The sequence below is a fragment of the Tachypleus tridentatus genome, chromosome 7, assembly GCF_004210375.1.
Source record: "Tachypleus tridentatus isolate NWPU-2018 chromosome 7, ASM421037v1, whole genome shotgun sequence".
Lineage (NCBI taxonomy): Eukaryota > Metazoa > Arthropoda > Merostomata > Xiphosura > Limulidae > Tachypleus > Tachypleus tridentatus.
Window position 1 is genome coordinate 180,498,537 of NC_134831.1, and position 27,469 is coordinate 180,526,005.

Here is a 27,469-nt window from a genome sequence, read left to right on the forward strand (position 1 = left end):
TTACAGTTTAATCAATGTTTTAAGAAAGCAAGAACAAAATAATCGATTTGTCATTAATCAATTCCAAGATAAACCTTTCATTTGCCAAATGTAATGTATGTGTATGTATTTTCTTATAGCAAAGCCACATCGGACTATCTGCTGAGCTTACCGAGGGGAATCGAACCCCTGATTTTAGCGTTGTAAATCTGTAGACATACCGCTGTACCAGCAGGGGACACCAATTGTAATAAATCAATTCATCACCACATTTAAAATCTTCTTTAGTTGAACAATTGCGAGTATAAAACTAATCGACAAAAGATGACGCTCTATGTTTCCGTTGAAAAATGAACCAATCATACGTATTTAGCACATTTTAAACTTAAAAATTAGTAGTATCTTTAATGTAGGCTAAACGTTAAACTTTTTCTTAGTGTGTATGAGTAACGATACCATTGAAATGACAGACAAAAGAAATTCGGACTTCTTTTCAAATTTGGGAGAGAAAATAACAAATTCGGAATTATCCATGGCAGAAACCAGGTATATTATTTTTATAGCATTATTTAAAATGTTTTGCTTACAATTCTGGCATTGTTCTGCAGGACACGCTATGCAAACTTGATATATTTATTAACGGTATTAACCTACGCCCATTTTAACTTTGAATTAATTTAGTAACTCTTACGAGAATATATCAACAGCTTTAATGATTCATCTTTATACTTAAGTTAAATTAGTTAAAAATAAGCGACTAATAAGTAATGTGGATTTTGCATCTCAGAACGGCTGGTGTGGGTATTAACGCTTATAAGCAGAGAACAACATTTAGACATTACTAGGTCATCTTCAGGTTAACCTGAAGTGTTAATACCTCTGTCAGCCGTTCTGAGATACATTTGTATTTTAAGTGGGTTTCTTGTCACCAAGAATTAATGTGGATTTTATTTTATTAAGTCATTTGGAAGTCAAACTCAAAGTTAATACCTTTAATTCACTTAGCTAAGTTGCTGACACTAAGCCTTAGCATGATTAGGCCTAACTTGAGAACCGTTTTAAATAGCTTGAATATAATAATATTTACTATTACAACTTTTTCATTTACATACCAAATTGGATATCTAAGATATGTTATTCTGAAGTAGAAATAAAACTGGTTCATCTGGAATCTCCAGTTAAGCTATCTTTGACCATTTAAAATTGAAGTCATAAAAAGGCTAAATGTATGACCTCTTATCCTACTGTGGCTCTTAGAATTCAATGCAATTCAACATATTTGATCATTATGATATTGTTAAGCCCTTTAAAGGAAGTACTATTGCAACTCTTAGGGAAAATAGGGTTTTATGTTGTACATACAGAAGTATTGAATATAACTAAGCTGGGTTATCATTATACTTTACTTATAAATGTTACCAGTTAGGCCTCTTGGTTCTCTATCTTCAGAAAGACTATAATTGTTGTAAAATGTTTAACTGAGGAGATCCTGGCAACTTTGTAGTTTCACATTTTGTGTTTTGCAGTTTTATGGACATTTTTGCATTGTTTAAAATTACATATAAATGAAGCAAATTTTCATGTCCAAAGATTAACCATTCATTAATAATGATTTTTTTTTTATGATGTTGGCCAGCTGACAGACCTCAGAGTTAGAGTATAGAAAATAACATAGAATATAAAGTCTTCGTGGAAACAAGTATTTGAAATGTATTTGGGTTTAAGAGACTGCACAAATAAAATTTGAGATTTTTGAGATGAAGTTTTTTTTAATCATAACATGAAATTATTTTGCACTCAGACTAGTAAGGAAACACATTTTTGGGGAAATAGTTCATTAAAAAAATTACTGGTTTTGTTCAAAAAATTGTAACATTTATCTTAAAGTCTTCCAAAAATCTTCATGTTGTATCAAAAGTTAGTGTAGTTGTATAGACAAATTTGTTTATATTATATGGAGCCTATTGTGAGAGGGTTAAAGGAGTATTGCTAGAAGTTAAAATAGCATTTGAAATGTTTACATGAGGACGGGTTAAGATCTGAAATTGCTTTCTGTTGACATAAAAAGAATTAGGACTAAGAAATGTGATCTAATTGAGATGTGGTGAGAACGATAGAGGGAGACATGTTTTCCAGGGTAGGAATCATGATGCAAGATAACGTGGTTGGGTTGTTCTTTTTTTAGTGGTTTGCTGGAGTAAATGTAAAAATTTAGAAGGAAGGTTTGATAAATGTAAATGATAACATTGTAAAATGCAAATCAATTTGTTGTTTAAAAATATCTACCACTAATTTGGTAGCTATTATTTTGTATATGAATATCAACATTATGAACTAAGCAGCAGGTTTTTGTGTTTTTTTAAAACCTTAATCTGAACTTAGTCTTACAAGATCGTCCATAATGTTAATCAATAGATTTTAATATTGAGCATTTAAAAATGCCATAAAAACATGCTTTCTTATTAGGCTAATTGAGTGATAAAATATGTAGAAAAAATATCCTATGCCTTTTAGTAGCTGACCTGGTTTTTTTTTACTTGTAGCTACCCATTTCTTTCTATAAAGAATATTATCTTAAATATTTAAAAGATTTTTCCACATATGATTAGTGTCCCTAAATTCATGATGACTCGAAACCCACTTGAGGTGAAAATGTATTTCAAGACAGCTGATATAGGTATTAAAACTTTTATTAAAATAGAGAACAACATTTCAACCTTCTTAGGTTATCTTCTGGTTAACAAAGAGGCTCTACTTTATTTTAATAAATGCCTCGGAATAACCCAGCTACTCAATTCTAAATTGATAATTCTTGTTAAGTCCACTCAAAATTCTTTTACAAATACCATTATTCCTTATCTTCACATGCAGTACAACATTGAACCTAATACAGCAGTGGTCATTTGCACTCAGATTTTCACCAGTTTTAACTCTCTCAATAATTTCTACTAAACGTTAACAATAAAACTAAAATAACATTAGTTTTAGTAGGTTCTTTGACCAATTGGTGAAGAAAACCATCTTGAACAGTTTCAAAACCTTTCTCCCTTATGTATTGATTCTAGCATTTCCCAGACTGTGTGCCTGAAATTAAAATCACCCATAATTATGACTTCATTAGCATCTGAAATCTTAAACTCACTGTAAGGTTACTCATTTATTTCATCAGCACCATCTGGTGGCCTGTAACAACTTCTCAAAAAAAGCTCTTTTTCCTTGTATCCATTAATAGAAATGGGTCATTCAATGACAAATCATCCAGATTTTGGAAAATTTTCCAGATGACCCTGTCAGAATGCCTTGAAAAAATTCTCATGTGCTCATCTATCCATATAATGAAAAGTTGCCAAAGATTAGATCAATATCTCTAATAGTTTCCAATTTACAGCCCTGTAAAATTTAAGTAATTTTTGTCTAGTTTTGGGGAATTCGTTTTGGGCAACTTTTGCTGCTTAAAGCTGCAAGAGTAATGGTGGTAGAAGGCTGAAAGTTGCTACACTGACTGAATTAATCTCATAGAATTCAAAAATGGTCTCAAAACAAGTTTATCTTTCTTAGGATGTGCATAGTGAGGCAGTAAAATCACCTGAAAACCCAAAATTGTAAAAAACATTGGTTTATTTAATAAGTCATAGCTCTAAGACTTAATATGATACAAAGCTGAATTTGGTTTTCAAATTTTCTATAACATATCAGTTGATAAATCAGCAATTGTTGTAATTAAAAGTCTGTTAGATCTCCTGTAAAAAAATGTAGCTGCATGCAACTTTTTATGATTTTAGCTAAAAATAGTCCTACTTCAGGCCACAGTTTGACCATGTCACCAGTTATTTAGGCTTTTCAGATTTTTACCATATATTCTTACATCTCTGAATATGATCTACAAAAAAAATCAGGATGGTGATCAACCTACTTTTTGAGTTATAATTTTTTGAAGTATCCTCTGACCATATGTTGTTTACTTAAAAAAAAAAAAATTCAATTGGGGTATGTTACTGTATGCAAATATATCCATACAATTTTGAAATAATTTATAAATCCCATTGAAATATTCTAATCAGCCTTTACCATATATTCTTACATCTCTGAACATGATCTTCAAGAAAATCAAGATTATGAAAAATAATAAATTATCAAATTTTAAGTGTCTCTGATATGTACCATTGAGCAAAGAACCACATTCAGGGCATTCAGTTCTTGTCAATCAGGAATCATTCCTGCAGAATTGTGTAAAGTTTAATCTACTTGAGCGCTATGAAAAATGCAAAACTGTGGCAGGTATTAGGTCACATCATAGCTTTATTCCCCACTCTACCAACAAATTGTATATGAGAAGGCTATCAGATGATGATGTGTACACAGTTGTAACTGTTGGTAGTAGCAGTGAAAGTGATGCTGCAGCAGCTCAAATAGGGTCTAATGATAGCAATGACAATTATCATCCAGGGAAATATACGGCATGCATATATGATCATGAATGGTATGTGGGAAACAAAAGATAGATCAGATGAACATTCCAATGTGTTGGTGTCATTTACGAAAAATCAAGAAACGAACTGTTCTCATGGCCTGCAAGGTCACGTAAGTATGAAGGCTGGATTCCTTTCCAACATATTCTTTGTCTGATAAGTGCACCTACCGTGCAAGGCAGTAGTGCTTGCCACTGTTCTAAGTCAAAGTGATCTCAGCATAATCAAACTCGAATGTCAGAAATGTATTCAAGCTGTCTGAACAAAGCAATGTTTATTTGATGTTTTTAAGGCTAATTTATTGCCAAAGCAGTTTTTGAAACATTTCATTGTCACAATTATTGCAGTTTGGTGTGACTATAATCTTTCTCAGTTATCCCCTGTTGTAGCACTGTGCTTTTTGTGTCTGATTTACCTTTGTATTTATTATATTATGAATCTTAAACTCAGCCATATCTGTATAACTAATGCATACACAATATATTTGCATTGCCATGTGATCTAACTAGTTATGCCAATAAACGTGTTCAGAATTGAATTAATTCTTTCTTGTTTCTTACAACTTCATTATTTAACATTGTGAAAGGCTGATTAGAATATTTCAGTGGGATTCATAAAATTCTGACAGGTTTTTTTTCAAAATTGTATGGATATATTTGCACACAGTAACACGTGAACTGAATTGTTTAAATAAAACACGTATGGTCAGAGGATACTTTAAAAAATTATAACTCAAAAAGTAGTTTAAAAACACTCATTTTTTTTTGTAGATAATATTCAGAGATGTAAGAATATATAGTAAAAATCTAAAAAGGCTGAATAATTGGTGACATGGTCAAACTGTGGCCTGAAGTTGGGCTATTTTTGACTAAATCATAAAAAGTTGCATGCAGCTACATTTTTTACAGGAGATCTAACATACTTTTAATTACAACAATTGCTGATTTATCAACTGATATGTTATAGGAAATTAGAAAAAAAATCAGCCTTGTATCATGTTAAATCTTAGAGCTATGGCTTACCACATAAACCAATGTTTTTTACAATTTTGGGTTTACAGGTGATTTTACTGCCTCACTATGTAAATCCTAAGAGAGATAAACTTGATTTGAGACCATTTTTGAATTCTATGAGATTAATTCAGCCAGTATAACAACTTTCAGCTTTCTACCACCATTACTCTTGCAGCTTTAAGCAGCCAAAGTTGCCCCAAAACGAATTCCCCAAAACTAGACAAAAATTACTTAAATTTTACAGGGCTGTAAATTGGAAACTATTAGAGATATTGATCTAATCTTTGACAAATTTTCATTATATGGAGAGATGAGTACATGTAAATTTTTTCAAGGCATTCTGTGGGGGTCACCTGTAGCCCCCTGGATGATTTGACATGGAATGACCCAAATCCAAATGAATTCAGTTTCCTAACTATTATACTAAACTTCAATATAACTCAAAATTATTGATGTTTTTTTATTGCTACTACAATAATTACATCTGCTACTATGGTTTTTGGTGTTGATGTAGTTTTCCTTTGTTAATGTTTAAAATCTGAATGGGGGAAAAAAAAAAAAAAAAAAAAAAAAAACCTTGACAAATTTACGTACCTTAGCCACCCAAAAATGGAAAGCGAAATGAAAAATATTCCTTCTTAATTGCAAGGACATAGAAACAATGTCACATTGAAATGTATTTTATTTGTTTTTAGGTTATGAAAAACCTGTATCCAAATTAAATAGTTTTAATAATTGATATTACACACTTAATGTATGTATGTATAACACAGCAACATTAATAGCAGTAGTTTAGTTGACATCTATAGCACGTATGGCATTAACGTTCAATAATAATAGGAGGGATTACTGTTAGAATCATAACAATGAAAATATTATCTTAAATGTTTCTTGCATTTGATCTGATGGGTTGGTGTTGTTGTTTGTTTTTTTTTATCCCCAGTGTTTTAATCAGGTTTGTTGGAATCAGCTAAAATAATTTTATTGGACAAAATTGTAACCTACATAAGTATAATTTTTTTTAAAATTCATTTTCACATTATCTATTTTGGTATTAAAAACAATGAATTATGGGATATCAAAAATGTCCCTTCTGTGATATTTAAAATCAGGATTTTGATATGTGAATAGCTTTTGTTTAGAACACTTAAAATTAAGTTAGTGAACCACAAGCTTTTCAGTTATTTTAATTATTAAGTTTGGTTTGTGTAATTTTGAAAATTTTAGTCCATAATTCCCCAAGAAATGTTGAAATATTTCATTCTTTACTGTTTTCAATAAAGATAACTAGTTAAATAAAATGAGCTTCACCTATGGCAACCTGTCAATTACTGGAATTATTCTTGTAGCCCTCATCTGAATTTTCTTTAACAACTCGATATCTTTCTGAGGTATGGGGCTTAAACCTACATACAATATTTCAAGTGGGTGGTAACTAGTTAGTAATATAAGCATAAAATTTAAACTTTGTGTTGACCAATTTGGTAAATTACTTTGCTACTGTCTAACATCAGGGATCACCCATATCCTGTAGAGATGTAAGAGTATAACATAAATTTGAACAGGTACTTGGACTACTGTTTTGTTTTTCTTTCTGTTCTCATTGTCTTGCTTCCCATAGACCTGTGTTTTCCCATTTTAATACACAAATTTTCAAGATAGAATTATTTTCATTACATTTATTTAAAACAAGAAATACAAAAAATTTATTTATAGTGACATTAATAAAAAAGCATTGTTCATTTTCTTACATAATAGTTGATAAGAGTAGGCACCTACTTACAAAAGTTAAGTGCCTGTACAGTAAACATGAGTAGTATGTGCAATACTAGTTATAAATACACTATTACATGAAATGAATCTTTAAAGTTCAAGGGTTTTTTTACGTGAAATGTGCTAAATGCACTCGTAGAAGAGAAGTGTGTGTTTGTTGTGGTAACCTATAAGAAAGAGAACCTACTATAGTTATACTACCTTTGAAGGCAGGAGTTGGGAGAACTACTTTTGAAGAACTTTCATGGTGCATTAAACCAATTATTTGCAATCTGGGACGAGATTGGAATATTTCAAGAACAGCGGCAGGAAAGAATCAGTGTCGTGATACAACATCTGCGGACACTAATCGAAGAGATGGTGCAGGAGGAACAGAATTTGAGGCAGAGGCTTATAAGTAGTGTGGAGAGTTGTGGAGAACAACTTCTAAAGCTGGCTCAAGAGCTTGGTGTGAAACCTTATGAGGTAAAATCGATGTGTCATAAGTTTGCAACATGTTTCATATGTATTATCTGCTTTAAGTATGGTAATAGCAGACTTAAGATAATGGTCTGATATTAGTCCCTAATTCTTGAGAATAGAACATTAAAATAATAAAATAAATTAAAAATACATTTTGTACTACATGCACTGCTAATTATGTGTTAGCTAAAACTTTGATCATTTTACTGTACAAATCCTACTGTTAAAACTTTTTGGGGAACAAATTTTTTTTTCTGTTTAGATTTTGACTTTTTAAAGAATACTGGTCAAGCTAACACCCAGAAATTTTTCTTAGCAATAAGTAATCAGTAAGATATTCAAGTACTTTTTATTGTTTTTTGTGTGATAATGAGGGACTATTTGGTCCATCTAAGCTTATCACCTTTTCTACTGTCAATTTTTCCATATTAAGTAACAAAATCCACTTTTTCTGTATAAAACCCTGCTGTTTAAAATATTTCTACAATTACCTCTTTACCTCTCAGTATTGCAACTTATTATGCACCTGAAAGCAAGCTACTCTATTATAAAACTAAGAATGTGTCTGGTGCAGTATCAGAAGTTTATACATATATTTTTTTTAGTCATGTTGCAATAAATTCTATAAATTTGAAGGTAATTTATCGAAGAAGGAACATTTAAAAATGTTTTTACAGTAGCCCTTATGAAGCTTATTACTTACTGCATGTAGGATTTTTCTCAAAAGTATTACATAGATTTATGGATTCAAAATAAATAAAAAAAATTGGTGAACAAATGTCAAGATATTTCAATCTATATCTGGACAATAATCCTCCAAAATGTGGAAGTATCTTTGTAGTTCATCTTTTGAAAACTGCTCTACAACTTAGCATCTTGTACTAAATAATTGGAAAACAATATTTCAGATGAAGTCTTAACTTTTCTGATCAGTCTTTGGTGTACTTTACTGTTTGAAGGAAATGATTAAACAATCCAAAGACTAAAATTTGATAAAAGCTTTACCAAGAGATTTTCACTGCTACTTTTGTTTTATATAGAAACTTCAGTTGATAAAATTAACAGATTAAACATCACAAGTGGACAAGAAATACTTGGTAGAAACAAGGAAAAATAAATAAATTGGATGACTGTAGTTTGTGAATTATGTGAAAACTATTTTAGGTGTTTTAAAGGAAAAACTACCTAAATATTCTAGAACGTACAGGTTTAGACTTTACTGCACCATGCTAAGACTAAAACTGTGGAGGGATACAGCAAGCAAACAGGCACAACAACATACATTACACTATAATTTGTGGTGATTATAGTTCGAAAGTGATTTCTTTTCTTTTAGCCTGAAGAAGGATTATCCATACTACAGCTTGAAGGGGAACTTAGGACACGTGTAGATGAGATGTCAAAGGAGAAATATGAACGACTGAAGGCACTGAAACGTTTCAGAGAAGTGGAACACAAACTGTGTACATTACTCGTTATGCCATCTCTCTATATTCCAAATGAATCTGGCGTGCCTTCAAAGGAAGATCTTAAAGAGGTGGAACAGCATGTGACAATGCTAAAAGAAGAGAAGGTTGGCATTGCTTTCTTTCATCTTTGTTTTTGTGCTGCTAATATGGAAACAGTGTCTGAAAAAATGTACTCGTATCATGTGCCTAGTATTTCTTAACATGAGAAATGTATAATAAAAAAATTGACACTGAAGTTACGAATCAGTTGATTTAACTTCCTGGGAAACTAAATTAGTTTAAGTACTATAAGTAAATGTAATTTTTTGTATGTACTTTAAGATATTACGATTAATAGCTCCAAAGAACGTAAGATGCAACTTTAACCGTATTCAATTATTATAAAAACTGTTTTTATTCTAAGTATCTTTTAGGAGTGCATAAATTTCAATCTAATGAAGTTCAATTATTTAATGTTTCTCTGTAGATTGTGGAATCATATTGTGAGTACAAGTTAAGTCAATTGTCATAAAAGTATGAATGATGAAATTTAAGGAGAAGAGAATTGTTCATATTTGTAGGGAGGCTCATAATAGTTCTGGGACTCTTGGGTACAATAACAATGTAAAGTTGAACATAAAACTTGATTAATTAAACCTTGTTTTTGTCTTTTTACCAACACTTTTTTTAAAGATAATTTCAAGTATCTATATCTATCCATTTTGAAAGCTCCAAGAGTTTGATAAGGATGCTTTTTGAACATAACTCAGTTGAGGTCCTTGGAGAAATTGATAAGACCTAAAGTTAGTGTAATGTAAGAATCAAATAAGTATACATTATAGTGGAGCGCCGTTAAGCCACGGTATTTGGGGGGTCAACCTGCTTAACCACGTTTTAAGTGGTCCGTGGCTTAAACCTTTGTGACTGAAAAGCCGAAGTCGCCAACAGCTCCGCCGAGGAGCCTCATCCAGGCCATTGCGTGATCATTATAATATTAATGTATAGACTATTCAGATACAATTGACAAGTGTCATTTTAACAAGTGCCGAGTTATTACATTTGAAATTCTTACGAATATATACGAAACCACATTAAATTTTTATCTACTTTTTACATTATTATCACAAATATTTTATTCAATTTATTAATTTTAAAAATTACAAATACAGATAATATAGTTCAAATACAGTTTATTTCTTGGTAAAATGTGACGTTATTGTTGCTTGCTTCTTGCTCATTGTTGCCCTCTTCTTGGCGTCTCTAATCATGGACTTTAGTTGTAGTGTTTTCAGCTTGTCTCTCATGCTCGTAGTACTCTAAGGCTACCTAAAGTCCTTTGACAGCTTCATCTGCAGTTCTTGTTGGAGGTACTGGGGCAGGATCTTCTTCTTCATCTTTGCTCATGGTCTCTTCTGCTAAAATTGAGGAAGGTACTGGTACATCATCATCAATGGAGAACCACGCTGACAGAATTTCTTGGACAGGAACAGTTGAGTGGACAGCTTTCATTAACTTCTGCTCTGCTTCTTTCACTTCTGCTGGGGTGAAACCAAGGAATTCTTCTTCATCATCATCTGAGTCTTGCTACAGCGGCTTAAGCGATTTCGCAGTTTACTGGTCCGCGGCTTAATGACGCTCCACTATATAAACCACACTGCATCAGATTTGTACTAGACATTATTTATGTCATATTGTGATTCATCAACCCAGAACTCGTAGTATGTGAATGGCTTTTTCAGCTTCAAGTGTATGATGTTATGGAGTTATTTTTTTCGAGTAGCTTGAAGGAAGAGTGAGCACAGTGCTTTAACACTAAGTGTGTGTGCTTATTTTTGTTAATAACATGTCAGGTTTTCTCATTCTAAACATTTAATAAGATGAGGTTTGAGTTTTTCAAATATAATAATGTTCATGATATGAAAAAAAAAAACAAATTTAATGCTAGTATCTGCAGGTAAAAAAAACTGAAATGTAACAATTGTTTTTAGAAATCTGTTGTAAATCATTACTGTAATGCTGATAGTTTTGTGTTTTTACTGTTTTTCAAAATACAGGAAAGAAGACTTTCCAAATTTCTTCGCTTTAAAGAAAATATTATAAGGTTCATGGATGAATTAGAAAAAGTCCCAGAAAGCTCGTTTGAGCGAGACATTATTTGTGAAGAAGAAGGGTTATTTATATTATCCCAAGAAAACCTGCAAAAACTTAAAGATCTTCATGACAAGGTAAGCAAGTTAGAAAATATATTTGCACATGTCGGTAGCTTCTTTATTTAAGTGCATTTAATTAAGATAACTTGTAGATTATGACAGATGATTATGAGTTTCAAAACAAAAAGTGTAGTAACGACATTCTTGCATCCATAGACATCTATTTGGAGCACAGTAATTAAGTTTTTAAATGGCAGGTAAACCTAATAAGTCATGGGGATCAGAAATAACTATTAATTTTCAGGTTAAAAGGTCAAAGCAACCATTTCCAAATATAGAAAATGTTTCCTCATGATAACTGGGGCTCTAAACGACACTTATTAACCATACTTCATGGGTCTCTTCCAATTGAAGAATGATCTCGTTGATTTTTGAGTTCAAGAATGCCATTTTATAGAATATAAATTTGGTTTTTGTTTGACTTAAATTACTACTAAATATCCACGCAGAAACACACTAAATGTAAACAAAAACTAATTGTTGGAAAATCAGATATTCTACTGATATATATTTTGATAATCCTAAATGGTTTTGGATCTTTGTTTTTCTTCTCAATTAGATATTTTGAACTCAAACAGAGAGTGTCAGTGATGTACGATGTATAAATTGTCTTTTTGATTCACCAAAATTAAAGTGTGCACGTCAAGTCCTTGCATAACCTGGTGATTAAAACATTTGAATCTCAATCTGAAGGTCTTGTTCGAATCTCCACTGTCCAACATGCTTATCCTTTTGGCCATGAGTTGTTGCAAGGTGACGGTCAATCTCACTTTTCATCATTAAAAGAGTTGGCAGTGGGTTGTGTTGACTAGCTGCTTTCTCTGAAGTTAGTCACTGCTATGTTAGATAGTGCAGGTGGTCCTTATGTAGCTTTTTGTGCAAAATTCAAAATAAACAAAACCAATGTTTGTTAAAAATTGTAATAAGATAATACGTTTGGCTTGATGGTTTTAATATAAAAGATAAATCACTTCATTTTTATTGCAATTTTCTAACTACTTCAAAATTAGATGCCTTCGGACCAGAAGTCTCTTAAAGCTCATAATTGAAAATCTTCAAGTCCTTTTTATATTTTATCTCTAAAGTCATAAGATAGGTGAAGTATTTTTTGTTAAAAATTAGTTTCTTGGATTTGTTGAATTACAATGAGTGATTAATAAGTTTGTCACTTTGTTGAGATTGGTAAAGTAATTCATTGTTTATAAATATTTCACTATTAAATATCAAATTAATATCGCTTTGTTTGTGCTGCCTCTATTGTTTTTCTCTCTTAGAAAAGAATAAAGTATATGATAGGAAGGGTGTGTGTGTGTGTGATTTACTCTTACAATTTAAACAGATTGTATAAACTAGGTAAAATGAACCTGAAATTACTAATTTTTTCAGGGGGTAGGTATTTCTTCAGTGTGAATTATGAGTAAAGAGAAAACTAAAGCTAATGGATGATTATAAACTTAACTGAAGTAAATAATCTTTGTGTTGTTAATTGCAGTCCAAAATTTGATCCATAGCTTCTTACAGTCCCCAAATGTGACCTAACTTTAAGTCACCTGAGAAGAGCAGACACTCCCGATTGGCAATACTATCTGTTATTTGCTGAACATCTTTTGAACCATCCATCCATTCCTATTTATATAGATGGTTCAAAATCGAGTGACTGTGTGGGCTCTGCCATAGTTTGTTGTGGTTTGGTGGTTGTTTACAGAATCTTCTCTCCAGCTTCTGTGTTCACTGCTGATCTGTATGCCATTTCTCTTGCCTTGGATCAGATAGAAGCTAAGCAGTACTCAAACTGCACTATTTATACTGACTTGCTTAGTTCTTTACATGTGGTCCTACATTCAAGGCTTGGCTCCATGCCATTTGGCAGTCTACTTGGAGAGAGCAATGTGAAAACAAGCTTTTCCAAATAAAACCCTATATTAGACCTTGGCCATCTTGCTTTCATAAAGATTGGAAAGAGGAAGTTTTAACTAGAGTTACTAGACTATGCGTTGGTCAGTTTCTTAACTTGTTGTTTTCATTTATTTGGGAATTTTAGTTTTTTAAAGGCCATTAATCTTTTTAATGCTATTTAAGTTTTTCTAATTTTACATTAGACCTTTTTTAATGTGATTCGCTTTTAAGAATCAAAGTACATCTAGTTCGATTTGAAATTAGAGAATAGCTGTAACATCAAACAACTAGAAAGCAGGATTGGAAAGACCAACTTCAGGTGACTAATGCTGCTGTTTGAACTACCCGTTAGTCATACTGGCAAGTTATTATTAAAATTGTGCTACAAATCTGTTAAAATTTTCTTACTTTACTTTCTGAAAATGGCCATAACATTAAATAACTCTGAACCAGGAATGGAAAGGCCAACTTCAGATTACTGATGGTGGTTTTTGTACTAACCTGTTAGTCTTCCTTGAGGGTTATGATAATTACAATTCTGCTACAGAAAGTCCTTTACAACTCGTATTACTGTAGTTTTTTCTCTTACTGCTGTAGACTAGATGTAAACATTGATTTTTATGGTTTTTTAACTTTGTTTTGTTTTACCTTAATTTCCCTTTATAAATTTTACTAAATTTGTTTTAATTTCAACTTTTTACCAGATGTTTAGCACAGATAGCCGAGCTGCTTTGTGCCATAAAACACCAAACCAACTAATTCTTAGAACACACACTCCACACTTTGTGATTATACACATGAAAAGGAAGAGTTTTTATGTCACTAGGATTTATGTTTTTGTTGCATATCTACTTAGTTATCCTACAGTTTCTTAGTATCATGAAAAAATATAATAGATTTCAAAATAGCAGTGGAAAGACAACATTTCATTAAAATGCTATGTCTTGCCCATATTTTAAAGAGAACTTCCTTTTTAACCCTACTATGGGCTTGTGAAATATTTCAATATGATAAATTTTTTTGTTTTAGAAATGTTTGTGAACATACATTTAATTTTCTTATATTTTTTGATAAGATTTTTTTTTTTTTAATCTAATGTGTGTATCATTTCATAAAGCTTTACCAAGCCCATCAGGAAGGTGAATCATTGGATAAAGAGCTGAGAAACAGACTTCAGGTTTTATGGGATCGCCTAGAGGTAGACCAAGTTGAACAGAACCAGTTCCTTGCCACTCACCAAGGCTTTCGTCCATCTACTCTAAAAGCTGTGAGTCTTTTGAAATAATCACCGTCAGATGTGTGTAGTACAATTTAATCATGTACATGAGTAGCTTCATTGTGACAAAGGACAGTTAGGTTTTATTTATGATAGCTTATTTATTTAGAACAACTATATTGTAGTTTTGATTGTAGGGCTATAAGATTGTCCTCTTATTTCTTCATCTATTGAGACTAAATTTCTTACTAAATAAGTTTCAGTCTCTACCCATTCCAACTGTTGCTACGTGCTAAAATAGCTGACACTTATCACTGACTTAGTAAGTCACAAATTAAATTATAATGTTTGAGGATATTAATATTATGCAGCCTGATTAGCCAGGGATCAAAGTGTTACATTCCTAAGGAATTTTGTCTTTTTAGTTGGCCTTCCCAATTAAGAGTCCATGGTCCATCCATATTTCTTTAGTTATGACCAGTAAGAATGAATATTTTGCATGGATTAAATAAAATGAACAATTCATGAGGAAATACAGCTTTACATAAGGGAACGTAATCTTGATAGCTTTGTCTTGAGTGAAAGTAGTTTTATTTGTTTTATGTCTCTGTTCCCATAGTGAATGGTTGATTTATGAGAAATAACTAGCTGTGCACTGTCTAATGGAGAAAGAAGAGCTAGTAGCCAGCATAGAAGTTTTTTGCTAAATAACCCTTAGTCAATTCAATTATGAAATGTAATTTTTGTCTACTACTTAAATGCTAGCAATGTGTTGTTGGTGTGAGTCCAGTAGATATCTTAAGGATAGCAAGGAGTATTTCTGAAAGGTTCAGAAATTTGAAAGAGTTAAGTATCATGGAAAGCTGAAAATTATTCTTAGACTCTGAAAGATCAGGGAAAAGTACCCCCCAATGTTTTGATTAAGATAGCTCTTAGAACTCTCTGAGGCATGGCATGGTCAGGTGGGTTAAAGCATTTGACTTGTAATCTGAGGGTCTCAGGTTCAAATCCTCGCCATTTCAATTATGGGGACATTATAATGTGATGGTCAATCCCACTATTTGTTGGTAAAAGAGTAGCCCAAGAGTTTGCAGTGGATGGTGATAACCAGCTGCCTTGCCTCTAGTCTTCAATGCTAAATTAGGGACGGCTAGCGCAGATGGCCCTTGAGTAGCTTTGTGAAAATTCGAGATTATTGGATCTTACTGTGAAAAGAAAAATATATCCATTTGTGTCTTTTCATAATTTTGTTCAGTTTTTCTTTGTTTCTTTGTCTGGTAAGAATTACGTAATTCATAACACATGAAGATAAATTAGGTCAAATCTTTTAAGAACAAAAATTAGCATTTTTAGTGTGATGTTAAGTAGGTAGAATTATGAGAAAATGATGAATTACACTGGGGAACACTTTTTCAGTAACTTTGAGTTGCATTGGATATTTTAACTGATTCTGAAGGAGTTTTAGGCGCTGATTTCAAATCTGAAATTAGTTTTTCTCTACAAGCTCTAGTTTGTATGCAATTTGAGGTTAATGAAATTGTACAAATGTGAACTTGCGTAAACCATGTATAAGCATTTTCACGTCCAATTTTTGAACAGCCACCTTGATAAGTTCCCTGACAACCTGGGGGCTGTGAGTGACGAACAAGGAGAACGATTCCACCAAGACCTAAAGGTCATGGAAGAACGCTATCAAGGGCGCTGGGACAAAAGTATGATGGCTGACTACTGCTGGAGCATTAAACGAGATTGTCCAGATGAAGTGTACAAACGCAAAAGTTACAAACGCAAATTCCTACCTGAATAAAATACACAAACAAATTGATAAGCTATTCCTATAATTTCCTATAATAACGAAACATTAAAAAATAAATAAAAATGTCAAATTGCATAAAATCTGTAGCTTGCAGACAAAAACCGACTTCAGATTTGAAATCAACACACTCGAATTGACTATAGAAAGGTCTTTTTTTAAATGCAACAAAATGAGTGTTCCCCAGTGTTATCTGTGTATTGTACATGCCTGTGTTGCAAGTCTGGAACTTTGCCTGAAAGTTCAGGAGAAAATGTGGCTGCTGTCAGTGTTATTCAATACTTATTTTTATATACATACAAAATTATCTGTTACATATAAATTTGTGGATAATATTGGAGCTATGGAAAAGTGTAATGGTAGATATAAGATTTCTTAGATGTTAAATAATTTTATTAAACTTAATAAGTGACTTCATATTTTAAGTTTTGAAATTTGTTTTACTTCAGAGTCAGGGGAAAGGTTCTTGGAAAGAATGTGGCTGTACAGAATGTTTAAAATTAAATCATGAGTTCACAGAATGACTGATTTTAGAAAATCACCATATTTTATATTTTTGAAAAATTTGTGTGTTCTGTGAATTAAATTTTTTCTTCCCCTTAAGTTTCAAGAGGAAATTAACAAGTGTGAAGCTCTGAAGCGTCAGAACATAAAAGTATTTGTGGAAAAGATGAGAAATGAACTAAAGCAGTGGTGGGACAGATGCTTCTATGGAGAAAAAACAAAGGCACAACTTTGAGCTCTTCTATAGTGGTAAGATGAAGAACAGTGGATGTGATTCAATCATATCTTTCTCTTTCTTACCATTTTTCTTTTGACAAAAAATAGTTTTGTTGTGTAATTAAAACTGCTAAGCCTTAAAATATATAGATACACTATATGAAGAAGATAGTGCAATTTTCTGAAAGTGCTTGGGCAATAGAATATTCTATTTTTGTGTTAAATATATTTCTTGCACCTACATGCTTTTCTGACATCACAAGGGCGTTAAAATATGTTACGTTTTATATGAGTTTGAGAAGCCCAATGTATAAATGGAAGATAATGTACTATTGTACTTTGGATTGAATTTTTAATTATTTACAGGAATAGTTTATAGTTTTGCAGAGTTGAATGGGTTTGTTTTTTTTAGAAACAATACTATAGTTATGAAATGACCTTTTCTTGACATTATAAAGGTTATAATCTATTCATGAACAACTGAAAATCACAAATATCAGGTTGTACATATTAAAGTGATTACACTTTGTGTGGTTTCTGTATTTAATATTCTTCTTTGTTAATGTTGTGGATCTTTTAATAAAAAATGAGCTAAGGTCTAATATGAAGAGAGTGAGTGCAGTTGTTTCATAGGTCTTAATGTCAAGACCGTGAGTGAAATTGTTTCCTATATCTAACATTAAGTGGGTGAGTGGAATTTGTTCTTTACATTTAATGTTAAGAGGGTGAGTAGAATTGTTTCTTAGGTCTAGCATTAAGAGTGTAGGTGGAATTGTTTCGTGGGTCTAATATTAATAGGGTGAGTACAATTATTCTAAAATAAAATAAAAATGAGCAATTTTCTAACTATTAGATGTAGTTTAAGGAACCATTCAAATATTTACTGTCATTTGAAGAGAGAAAAAACTACACAATCATTTATTCAAATTGAAGGTCACTTTAGGCTTAATTGTTGTAATAGTAAAATCTTGCATGACAAAAAGAAAAGTTTTAATTTGAAAGAGTATAATGTACAAAAATATTTTGTGTATTCTATCTTAATTTAAAAACTAATGCTTCTTGTGGGTAATATTTGAGCATTTAAGAAAGATAAAATAACAGTGATTAAAAGTAAGTGTTTTTCGTTAAATGTTTTGGTAATGTCGTGTTTAGATGATTACAATGAAGAGATTCTTGATGCTCATGATGTGGAAGTTCAGAAAATGAAGACCCTGTATGAAAAACATGAAGACATTTTTATTACATTAGAAAAAAGAGAAGATTGTTGGCTAAAGATGATTGAATTTGAGGTAAATTCTTGTGTATATTTTATAATAAAGACAGATGATAAAAGAGTTAGCCCATTATGACACTGATTCTAATCACATTTGTTTTTCTCATTCTACTTATTGGGAGATTATTGAGAAAAGATAAATCTTCGAAAGAAAACTTGATGAATTCTGTTACTTCAGAATGTATAGTTAATTAGATAATTAATACTGCATAAGCTAGACACTAGTTGTAACAGTTTAACAATTGTGTCCTTAATACTTAGGGTGAATAAGTTTTACAATTTCTTGTCTCTTTCTTAACAGAAAAAAGCAAGTGATCCACAGAGATTTACAAATAGAGGTGGATCTTTGTTGCAAGAAGAAAAGAAAAGAAAACAGCTACTAAAAGAGCTACCTAAGGTATACACTTTTTGTATAAATATCAACCTTTTTTTAATAATTCATACAAGTATGTTTTATTTCTCTAAATGTCTTAATTAAAATTTTTCTTTCAGATTTCAACATGGATAGGGTATTAGAGCTGTCTAAGTTTTGGCAGGTGTGATGTTTGCAGGCTTAAAAATTTGAGAATCTATAAGAACTTGTGGACCTAGCTCTGCTAGTGTCATGTTATTTTTATAAGTTTGTAGAACTATGATTCATTTGGAATAACACTAAAATGGGATAATAAAACAGACTCTGATTTATAGTACAAGACTTTTCTGTTTAATAAGTGAAAAATATTTGTATACTAGAAAGTAAATTTTCGATATAACATTTCCATATGGTAAGGTAAATATTTCCTGTTTCTAGTTGGACAGAGAGTTGGTGGAGAAGATTTCAACATTGGAGAAGGATCAAAAGGAAATAATTCTTGTGAGGGGAATTAAAATCCAAGAGTACATTGAAGGATTATGGGAAAGTTGGAGGGAAGAAAAAGAGATGGCCAAACTACAACGGGTAAATATTTATTATATCACTGTAACAGAAGAAATTAACATATATCAGATGACTTCAGCTACAAATCTTGTTTTAAGTATAGAAAGCATTAAATCATATGCTCCTACAGTTTCAACAAGCTACAGAAGGGTACCCACAGGATGGAATTTGGAATATTGGTATAAACTCGGAAGTTTATAGCACCAGTAAAGGAAATTTCAATGTGGATCAGTGTGTGTGAAAATGTGTTTTCATAGTATATATGACTATGACAGTTTTCTTATTATTCCAAATCAGTTGTATTATTACTATCAAGGATAACAGTGGTGTTTTTCTGTATATTTTAAATGTATTGGATTATTTACAATGAGAATAATAATAATATTAAAATGGTGTTGTCTCAAATGTCCTAAAAGACCTTACTAATTGTGATACGAGCTAATATGTTTGTAGATTCTTGTGTTGGTGTGTCTGTTGCCTTGTCAGTTTAATACTAAATAACATTCTTTATTCTAGGGTTTTCTCTCGTATTGGTCAACACATGTATACATGTTCTAAGTCTAATGCTTGATATAATTCCTGCATTGTGCGCTTTTTTAAGACCCTTGTTTCAATTATATAATATCTTAACAGTCCTATATCCTTTCTTTTAAACAATGGTGTTGTGATCTGTACTAATACAACTGTGTACTTGCAACTTTAACAACTGATTCCTGCATTGCAATCATCTATATTGTACAATGACCATTTTCTGTCTGTTCTATTAGTAAACTAGTAACTTGAACTATGAATGTGACAAATCCTAAGTTGTTGTTTGTTTTTTTAACAACAAATTGTTTGTTTGTATACAAAACTGTTATGAAGGATGTCAAAACATTTTCTGTCGTTAGCATTAACAGTTCCTCAATGATGAATTTCTGAAATCAAAACAGTTATCCAAGACAATCTGGCTTATCTTGCATTGCTTGCTTTGAAATGTGAGAGTTCTGTAATTATGTTCATACTAAACAGCAGTGTGTGGATATTGGTTTGTTATAAGTACAGGATAAATTGATATCAACTAAACTTATAGAACAGATACTACATACAAAGTTATAGAACTGATTGACTTTTGAAAGTCAAAAATTCACCAGTGCAGACAAAAGATTATCAAAATATTGTGGATGTAATATTTGAAGATTGGATGAATGGAAGTTGAACTTACCAGCTACATTATCAAATTTGGATGTACTGAAATATACAATGTGACAATAGAAAAGTGTAGTTGTTTCATAAGTACAATTTTTGTACTTGTTTTAATCTATATTTTTTTTTAAATGTTGTTATTCGTATGATACTTAGCTTAAGGATTCTTATGTCTTTGTGTAAATGTTAAAATGACAGATTGTAATTTCATTTTAAACTAATGTAGGTATATTTCATCATTAGCTGGGACATCAAACTTGGTTGATTACATTACACACTTCTTTTAATATGTAATTAGCAAGAACAATTCCTATGAGATTCACAAATAGCTCTCATGTAATTTTACACTAAATATAGAACAAACCAATCCTACATCAGACTTTTCAAATAGTGAAAATTCTTTTAATTCTATGAGACAAACTGACTTCTCTGCTTGGTTATAGCTTGTCTGGTGTTTGCTACATCCACTGCCTGAATGAGAAGGGTGTTTTCTACGCTTGTTAATTAAAAGGTGACATGGAATGGCTCTTAAATTTACTTTGTTTTATATATGGAAGTATATCCGTGAAATAACCAACAGTTTTTTCAATTTACACAAAAATTGTGGATCTCTAAACCATTGAAAACTTTCTCTGCATTTTCAGTATCTAAAAACAATTTGTGTGTGTGTGTGTATACTAACTCTGAATAAGCTACAATGCTGCACAACATGTTGGCAATCTTCACTTTAATTCCAATAAAACATTTTTAAATAAAATTTGCAGTTCAACAAAATCAAAAGTTTCTATTCCTGTTCTTTCAGCATCAACTTAAGGCAAAACAAATGAAACAAGAGCTAGCTAGTGGTTCTCGGCCAACGTCAAGCAACCGAAGGTACGAACCCGTGACGCCAAGTAAAACTCCAACCAGGACTAGAAAGAGAGGAGGAAGCAAGGACAAAACAAATGCACCAGTTACTCCAGTTTCTGTTAATTATTTGCATACACCTGGAACTACCGTGTTTCACTCTCCTGTTGAATTACCACCTCGTTCGGCCAGAAAGACACCTTGGCGTTCACCTGTAAGAACACACGTTTGGTATTTTTGTATGATCATTAAATATTTAAGGACCTATGTTGAATTGTCTGCTATGTACTTTTCTCTATCATCTGGAGTATTTAGAATTGTACTGATATTAACCAACACTGTAAAGTGTGAAACTGAAAGTTACTAGTTTATGTACTAGTGGAATATTAAAGCTTTAAAAAGAACCAGATGTTGTATTATGTTTTGTCTTACAGGAAGTATGTATAGTCAAACACCAGGATGCTGCAGTGGCAGACTCTGAGAGTTTGTTTGTTAGCCAATATGAGGCCCTTAACCTAGTTTTGATTCACAGTAGATATAGGATAAATGAACTGAACAGGACCAAATTTTAACTTTGACATGAGTCAGCTATTCAAGTTCAACATACTGGTGTATTTTTTGTTCTTACATACAAAATATTCCTCTTTTTCAGGCACCACTCGAACTAAACCTAGCAAAATCGACTCCTGGACATACCACAAAGAAAGAAAGGAAGATATTGGGAATAATGGATAACAATCAGGAAAACAATGCCCACCTGAATGTTCCAAAAGATAATTATGATAAACAAAACAGGTTTGTCACTCCTACAGCTTCCAGCATTTCTTCTTATGCTGATTTCACTGTGAGTGTTTTGTTGTTCCCTTGTTTATTTTTTGTGGTTAAGTAATTAATATAAAAGGTACATGTTCAACAACTAATACAGTTAAGAGACAATAATTGTGCTTTACTGAAGCACTTAAACAGATGCTTATTTTTCAAAATGTTAGTTTCTGTTTGTAATCAAAAGTTTTTTTTTACACATTTGTTTGATAAAAACAAATTATTGGTCACTTTTCTTGATTATATTGGAGGACATCTTTTTTTTTAATTTTCCAAGGATTTGAAAAAAAAATTGTATTTCAGTTCAAAAACTTCAAAATCTCTTCACAAAGACAGCGAGATATTGTTTCATAAAATTATATATATGGTTTCCCACTTCAATTCCCCCTTCTTTTGCTTCACGTATTTGAGTGTCTAAAACTATTCTTTATCATTTTAACATTTTATGGTTTTCTCTTAAAAGAATACACAATAAGCTAAAAATGAAATAGATAAAATGGTCTCTGTAAATGGAGATAAAACAATGTCAAATAAATATTATAAACATATTTCTAGATATAGAGTATTAGAAATAATTGCATTAAAGTATGTGAAAGGAAAATATTTTCATATAGCCATCTCTGACTGTGGCCACAGCAAGTTAGTTATGGTAGTTTGCTCTATAATTTATGGTTGTACTACGGGCTTCCAGTCATGGTTCACCAGGCCAAGGTGCTACGAGACAAATGCATGGAAATCAGTGAGAAAAGGGTACTTCATGTAAAAAAAAAAAATTTGACATTGTTTCTGTAGATACTATTTGCAAAACTGTAACTGGCATTGTCAGTATTAGGAGTTGAGGTGTTAAACCAAAACTACAAAAACTAGTGTTAAAAATGTCAACTTTTGTTGTTGAGATAGAAAATAATCAAGTACAGATCTTATCAATGTCTTTGTAAATACAGGTGTAAGTCTAAATCTTACACCACAAACAGTAAGATACACCTTAGTATAAAGTTGTCTTAATAGGCATGTAACTGTTCAGAAACCTCTGTTGAGAAGGGGTAACTAGACTTAAGAAGTAAAATGTGCATTGTACCACAAATGATGAAATGAGCAAAGTTGGAGGTACATGTGTATTCTTTACAGATAAGTCCATGTTCAAACTGTTCAATAACAGGGCAGTTTGATCGATAGCAAAAGAGAAAGCAGTTTCTTAATCAAAGCTCATCTTCAGTGAAATACGGTGATGATCAGTACAGGTTTGATACTGCATTTTGGCAACAGTTTCAGTGATGATGAAACTAATTGAATGTACACCACCTGCCTGTTATGAAAACAAAAGTGTAGAGACAGACATTTGAAATGCCATCCACTACACTTGTCTTAAAATAGGCAGATGCTTTCCATTCAGATATTTTCATAATGAACACTGTCTAAAAAATCTATCAAAGTGTAAGTTATTTATACAAAATCAATGGCACTTTAACTGTTGACAAGTATAGTCAAAATTTTTTGTCCCTCTTGTTCCCTTGGAAAGTAAATGGGACATTGATCCTAAGTGTGGTGTAAAATGACAGTAAATAGACCAGTGGAGTGTTAATAATCAAACTTTGATTTGCTTCCTGAAATGAACATTTTTATGCTATGCTGTTATACACACTGAGATGGTCAAAAGGTAACCAAAAATTTAAATTCTGGAAGCATCACAATTGCAGAAATAAACTGTACTTCAGGGTGAAAGTGAAATATAATTTGGTTTATTAAGTCAAGGGGCTCTCATACAAAATGCTAGTAGAAATGTACAAGTCAGTCACATTTTGTGTTTTATGCTATAATGTTTTTGTTCTATTCATAAACTTCCCACCAATTTGTCATTACTTAGTACATGTGACTCCATATTTGTTTTAGTTTCTGTAGTTTGTGTTTATTGCTAGGATTTTGATAAATACAAGATGAAGTTTTGACAACCTTAATGCAGTGTGACTATAATAGTTGGTGTTTCAGTGAAACTTTAGGATTAATAATTATAGAGTTTTGAGAACTTTAAAGGGACTTTATCTGGGTATCAGTATGAAAGTTAAAACATTGCCTTATTTTCTTTCAACAGTCAGTTGTAGTTTGTTAAAGTTTACAAATGTACTGTGGCTATCGTATATCATTAGTGGATACCACAATGTTAGTACAAAAGGCTGGATATTTATTTCTGAACGACTTAACATACTTTAAAACCATTTTTACTTTCAGATGCTTTAAGTTCTTTCCATATGTTGAAGGGTATTATTATTAAATGCATAATTTCGTATTATCAGGCAGCTCTGTGTGACGGACAAGGAGCACTTAATAGTACAGAGATCAATGTTCCAAACATAGCTGTCCATCCTCCCTCTTCAGAGGAAAATATTCCACCCAAGTCAGAGAAGAGTAGTATCCGTGTTCCTTCTATCATTTATTAAAATCTGGAGAAACTACTAAGAATCTTCAATATCCACTTACACCAAAAACATTTGAAACAGATATCAAGATAATGTAATATCTACTTCATCATTACAGAAGATCCAACATTATTGTTGAAGAACAGATGTGTGATAATCATGCGTTAAAAAGGGAGGAAAAGAAACTTTATTTCATATTTGTAAAATTTGAAAATATTTTAATTGAGTTATAGGTTGTTTTTAATATTAGATTAATGGTGCTAGTTAAGATTTAAATGTTTATTGGTTTCCATTTTAAAACAACTTCTTCCACTATTTTTTATTCATCTTTTCCCTATGATCTAACATTATTTCAAAATCAATCAACAGTTTCTCCCCCGTTCTTTTCATTATTTTTTTAAAGTTTTTAACCACCATTGAACTGAATGCTTCATTATCTTGTCATTGTAGGTTTTAGTTTTACTCCTTTCAAAAATAAAGTCAATTTTGAAATTTTTTTGTCTCAAGACCAGGTTGTCACAAAGGAACATTTCCATTATGTCCAACAATCATATTTTTTTATTTTGTTTACAGTGATATATAATAATGTCCAAAAGTTAAGTAGCATTTGAATTTTTGAAAGTATATTAGTTTATAAACAAATCTATATATATATTTATGTGTGTCTGTTAGATTAACATTTATTTTACCTAAAACATTTCAGACCTTAAGAAATGAATGTACGTGAAATGTATAAAGTTATGTCTTTACAATGTTTATTTTCATTTTTAACATAGTTGTTGTGTTGTAGAATAGAGCATATTTGAAACTTGATGTAGAATATTTGTACAAAGTTATGTTTGATGCTTTCTTTGCAATGAATATATATTTTTATAAGCTCAAGAGCATGGTCAATGATTAGTAGTTTATGTTAGATGGGGAAAAATAAATTGGCACCATATAAATGTACAGAATTTACTGTAAGAGGAGTACTTTAGATGAAGGCTTAGGTGTCAATCAAAACTACCTTTCAAGGACCAGAAGAGATATGTAGGCTTTTCAATTTTCCTTTAAACACCATAACTTCAAATCAAAACTTAAAGCTCAACTTTAAAAACTTAGCTGTATTTCTACAGAGCCTAATGGTTGACTTGTGTAGGTTATTATGTTTCTCTTTAAACACCATAACTTCAAAGAAAAACATGCAGCTCAGTGGTTGACTTGCATTTAACAAGCTTTCTTGAACTAGGATTAAGATGCATAAGCCTTGTACATTTTGCTTGCTGTAGAGAATTTTTCTGTTTCACAAGTGTTCAAGTTATCTCATATTTCTTGTTAGAGTTACACAACTCTGATGTACGTTATGAATGTGGTATTTCAAAAATGGTGATCAAAATGTCGTCAGTGCAAACTAGCATGCAACTAGAACACGAAACTCGTTTTCATACAGTGACTCTCACGTCTCCTTAAAATGTATGTGTGTAGTCCACAGTCTAAGACGTTAATAACTGGGCTATTTTTTACTTCTTTTTCTGACCACATCTTTATTTATAATATACAACACATCTTAAGAATTATAAATGACTAGCTTGATTTTGATTATGAATGTGAATAGTTAACGCATTTGAAACAGTAATCCTAATAATAATGTGTTAATTGGATTGCTAATTCTATTTCATATTTGTTATTCATCCTGAAATATTGTTTAAAATTACATTTTGGGAGTTGAATTTTGATGTATTTCTTAAAGAGAACTAAAAACTGTTATGGTGTAACAGAGCTATATGTATAAATACATAATTATACATCACAATAAGTGTCCATGACAACTCTCAACTTCCCAGGTATTCCTCAATCATAGATCTTTCTTGAGCACAAATATCAGATCAACTATGTAGCTAATTATTCTAAATTTAGACTTAATGCTCCTTGTAAGTTTAAAGAAGTCTCTCTCTCTTTAAAAAGAATGTTATATGCATAAAGGTTTTTGGAAAAAATTCTCTTCTCTGATTAGGTTAATAAATTGATTCAAGTTAGTGTTTTTAACTACAGTGGAAAGTGATTTTTTGAAATTACAGAAAACATGATTTTCTTGAGCTACCTGTTTTATACACAATGTTTTTAGATGCACTATTTACTTTTTAAATATGGTGTTTTTATATTATGCACATCTGTAATTTCTTACATTTTGCTGTTCAGTTAATTACATTTAAGTCAAAATATTGTTGTTGTTTTGTATATCTTGAAATACGTATAGGAATGGAATTATCTGTTATTTCATATTTTTAGGCTATTTTCTAACAAAGCTGTTCAGTTGACACATATTTGTAAGTGAAGTGTCAACTCTATGTGCTTATAACTTCTCCCCCTGCACCAAATAAAATCTGCTGAAATTCTCCCTGTGAAATGGTTATAAATTCTTGTTTCGGGTGTGGCTGTTGATTACCTGATTTATGTAAAAACTTATTTCATTGATACACAGACTCTTATAGACCAAGTATTTTATCACAGTTGGAGACAATAAAGTGTACTTTTTTCTCGTTCTGTTGCAGTTGCAAAAACAATCGTGTTTTATTATAAAACTATTCTATTTTCTCACGCCTTCAGTAACTTGACTGTACAACCAAGTTAACTTCTTATGAATAGAGTGTACTTACCGATACTGGTAAGGGAATGGAAGTCTTAAACTGGATGGAATTAGCATTTTGTAGCAAAGTATCCATTGTTCGGCATGTTTTAATTATACGATTTAAATTGCGTACTAGAACAAAACGTAATGGATTATAAAGTAACTAATATTTCTGAAATCATCTATTTATTGGGTTGAGGAATAATTCGTGAGCGTTTTTTCAAGTTAAACAAATATATTCATAAATGAAAAGCTTTCGCAAAATATTTCATGTCATTTGGTGGATAATTTTTTGCTCTAATAGATGGCGTGTTTGATTTTCATATGTCTTTAATTTTTGCTTTCATTTTCAGCTCATTAAATGAAATGTCAAGTGGACAAAATCGAGCATTTTCGACACCATCTG

At 31.4% G+C, this 27,469-nt stretch overlaps 1 protein-coding gene and 1 pseudogene across 2 annotated transcripts; both read left to right on the plus strand.

Annotated features, from left to right (window-relative positions):
- Positions 1-319: 319 nt before the first annotated feature.
- Positions 320-9,365, plus strand: LOC143257882 (protein regulator of cytokinesis 1-like). The gene is made up of 3 exons (XM_076516908.1): positions 320-525; positions 7,444-7,699; positions 9,033-9,365. The coding sequence occupies exons 1-3, from the start codon at positions 422-424 to the stop codon at positions 9,363-9,365; spliced, it is 693 nt and encodes a 230-aa protein (XP_076373023.1). The 5' UTR covers positions 320-421.
- Positions 9,366-11,249: 1,884 nt separating this feature from the next.
- Positions 11,250-26,841, plus strand: LOC143257883 (protein regulator of cytokinesis 1-like; annotated as a pseudogene). The gene is made up of 9 exons (XR_013032010.1): positions 11,250-11,369; positions 14,368-14,517; positions 16,884-17,032; positions 18,152-18,288; positions 18,574-18,669; positions 19,063-19,209; positions 21,176-21,433; positions 21,872-22,063; positions 24,333-26,841. The product of XR_013032010.1 is annotated as a protein regulator of cytokinesis 1-like (transcript).
- The last annotated feature ends 628 nt before the right edge of the window (positions 26,842-27,469 follow it).